This window comes from Ostrea edulis, chromosome 7, assembly GCF_947568905.1.
Source record: "Ostrea edulis chromosome 7, xbOstEdul1.1, whole genome shotgun sequence".
Taxonomy (NCBI): domain Eukaryota; kingdom Metazoa; phylum Mollusca; class Bivalvia; order Ostreida; family Ostreidae; genus Ostrea; species Ostrea edulis.
In genome coordinates this window covers 81,808,095-81,809,625 of record NC_079170.1, presented here as the reverse complement: position 1 = coordinate 81,809,625, position 1,531 = coordinate 81,808,095, and the positions used below count along the sequence as shown (strand labels likewise).

At 41.0% G+C, this 1,531-nt stretch overlaps 1 protein-coding gene across 1 annotated transcript; it reads left to right on the top strand.

The window, feature by feature from the left end:
- Positions 1-409: 409 nt before the first annotated feature.
- LOC125657419 (RE1-silencing transcription factor-like) lies at positions 410-1,192 on the top strand. The gene has a single exon (XM_048888010.2). It carries the CDS (start codon positions 410-412, stop codon positions 1,061-1,063), a length of 654 nt encoding a protein of 217 aa, XP_048743967.2. The 3' UTR covers positions 1,064-1,192.
- Positions 1,193-1,531: the final 339 nt, after the last annotated feature.

Genomic DNA, 1,531 nt, shown 5'->3' with positions numbered 1-1,531 from the left:
ATATGTATTCTTCCCCCGAAGAAGGCCTGGTACATCTCCAAAATTTACGAGCTTTTGGCAGGGTCCCTATAAGATTATCAGAAAGATGTCTGATTTGACCTACATGGTTAACTGTGGACCCCGAGGAGGTGAGCAAGTAATACATGTGGATCGCATGCGGAAGAAACATCCACAAATACTTGCTGGTGAAGAAGTTCAGGAAACAGAAGAAACTGTGTTGCCAGAGAGAGACACTGCACATGATACAGTCCCAGATCAAGAAAATTCAAGAAACAATTACAATGATCGCCCTGTTAGAAATAGAAAGCCACCTACATGGCTGCATGACTATTATGTTGATAAATAGTCTATGTGATCAAAATTATTTATTAGTATTAATGATCATTTATGTAATCTCTGTGTATTGTAGATGACAAAGACAAAGACAACTCCAAACTATGAGTTTCGGCGCTGCCCCATGTGTTCATACTCAGCTAAAAGTGAGGAGGACTACAGGGAGCATGTTTTCAAATGCGCAATGAGGACTTTTCAATGTCCAAGTTGTGACTTTTCTAATAACAAAGAAGCTAACCTGAAGAGACATGTAAAGAGATGTCACCCAGGATTGGCACAGGAAGATTTGATTAAGCTTGGGGTAAAAGAAAATAGAAGCGAAGAGGTAAACGAGCCGGAGGATGATCACGAATGGTTGTCTCAAGATCCGGGAGACCTCATTGGGGACGTTTCGGACAATGGGAGTGATGAAGATGAAGATTCATCAAGGCAGAATACAGATTGCTCCCCTAAGGATGATGACTGTCATATGGAAGGAAGACTGTTCCGTAAACCAACAAAGCCTTCCTTACCAGTGTCTCTCAAACGTAAAGCGGATGTAGTGCCTCCAGTCCCTGAAAAGAAAACAAAAGATCAGGCGGTCCCGGTCAATGCTATAGAGAGGAAAAGAGACATGGGAACCCAGACAGATCCTGTCCGGAGAATCGTTAAAACCAAGACTGTAAAGAAATTCAGAGAAGGGAGCGTAGATACTAAGATTATTTCTGAAGAAAAAGTCGTGTATAATTAGTAATATGTGGTTGAATCATGAGCTTTTGTTAAATTATTGTATGTAAAGAAAAATTCTTTTGTTACTACAGGGATAAGTAACCCCGTAGTGTAGAATGTACAATAAATCCTACCCTGTGATTTACATCATGATTTTCATTTACATGCGGGTCGCATGTCATCGAAGGCGTGGGTAGTGTAATGATTTCATGTTTTTCAATGTTGCAAGAGGCCTACAGAAACGGTGATCTAGAAACTTAACTATGGCTGATACACAATTAGCTAGCAGCAGGTGATCTAGAAACTGTTGCTGATCATGTGACCCACAGAGGGTATATATACAGCTGCAGCCAGTCAGTAAGGTTTTTTTTTTTAAGCCAAGCGGAGGAAGAAGGAAGCATTATAACGGTTAGTTTGGTCAGGTGGATTGCCTAATATTGGAGGCTTGCCACAGGTGGATTGCCTTATATAAATATTGGAGGCTTGCCAC

Bases quoted from the DNA above. Each gene is read 5' to 3' on its own strand.
- LOC125657419 (XM_048888010.2), top strand. From the start codon at position 410: ATGACAAAGACAAAGACAACTCCAAACTATGAGTTTCGGCGCTGCCCC.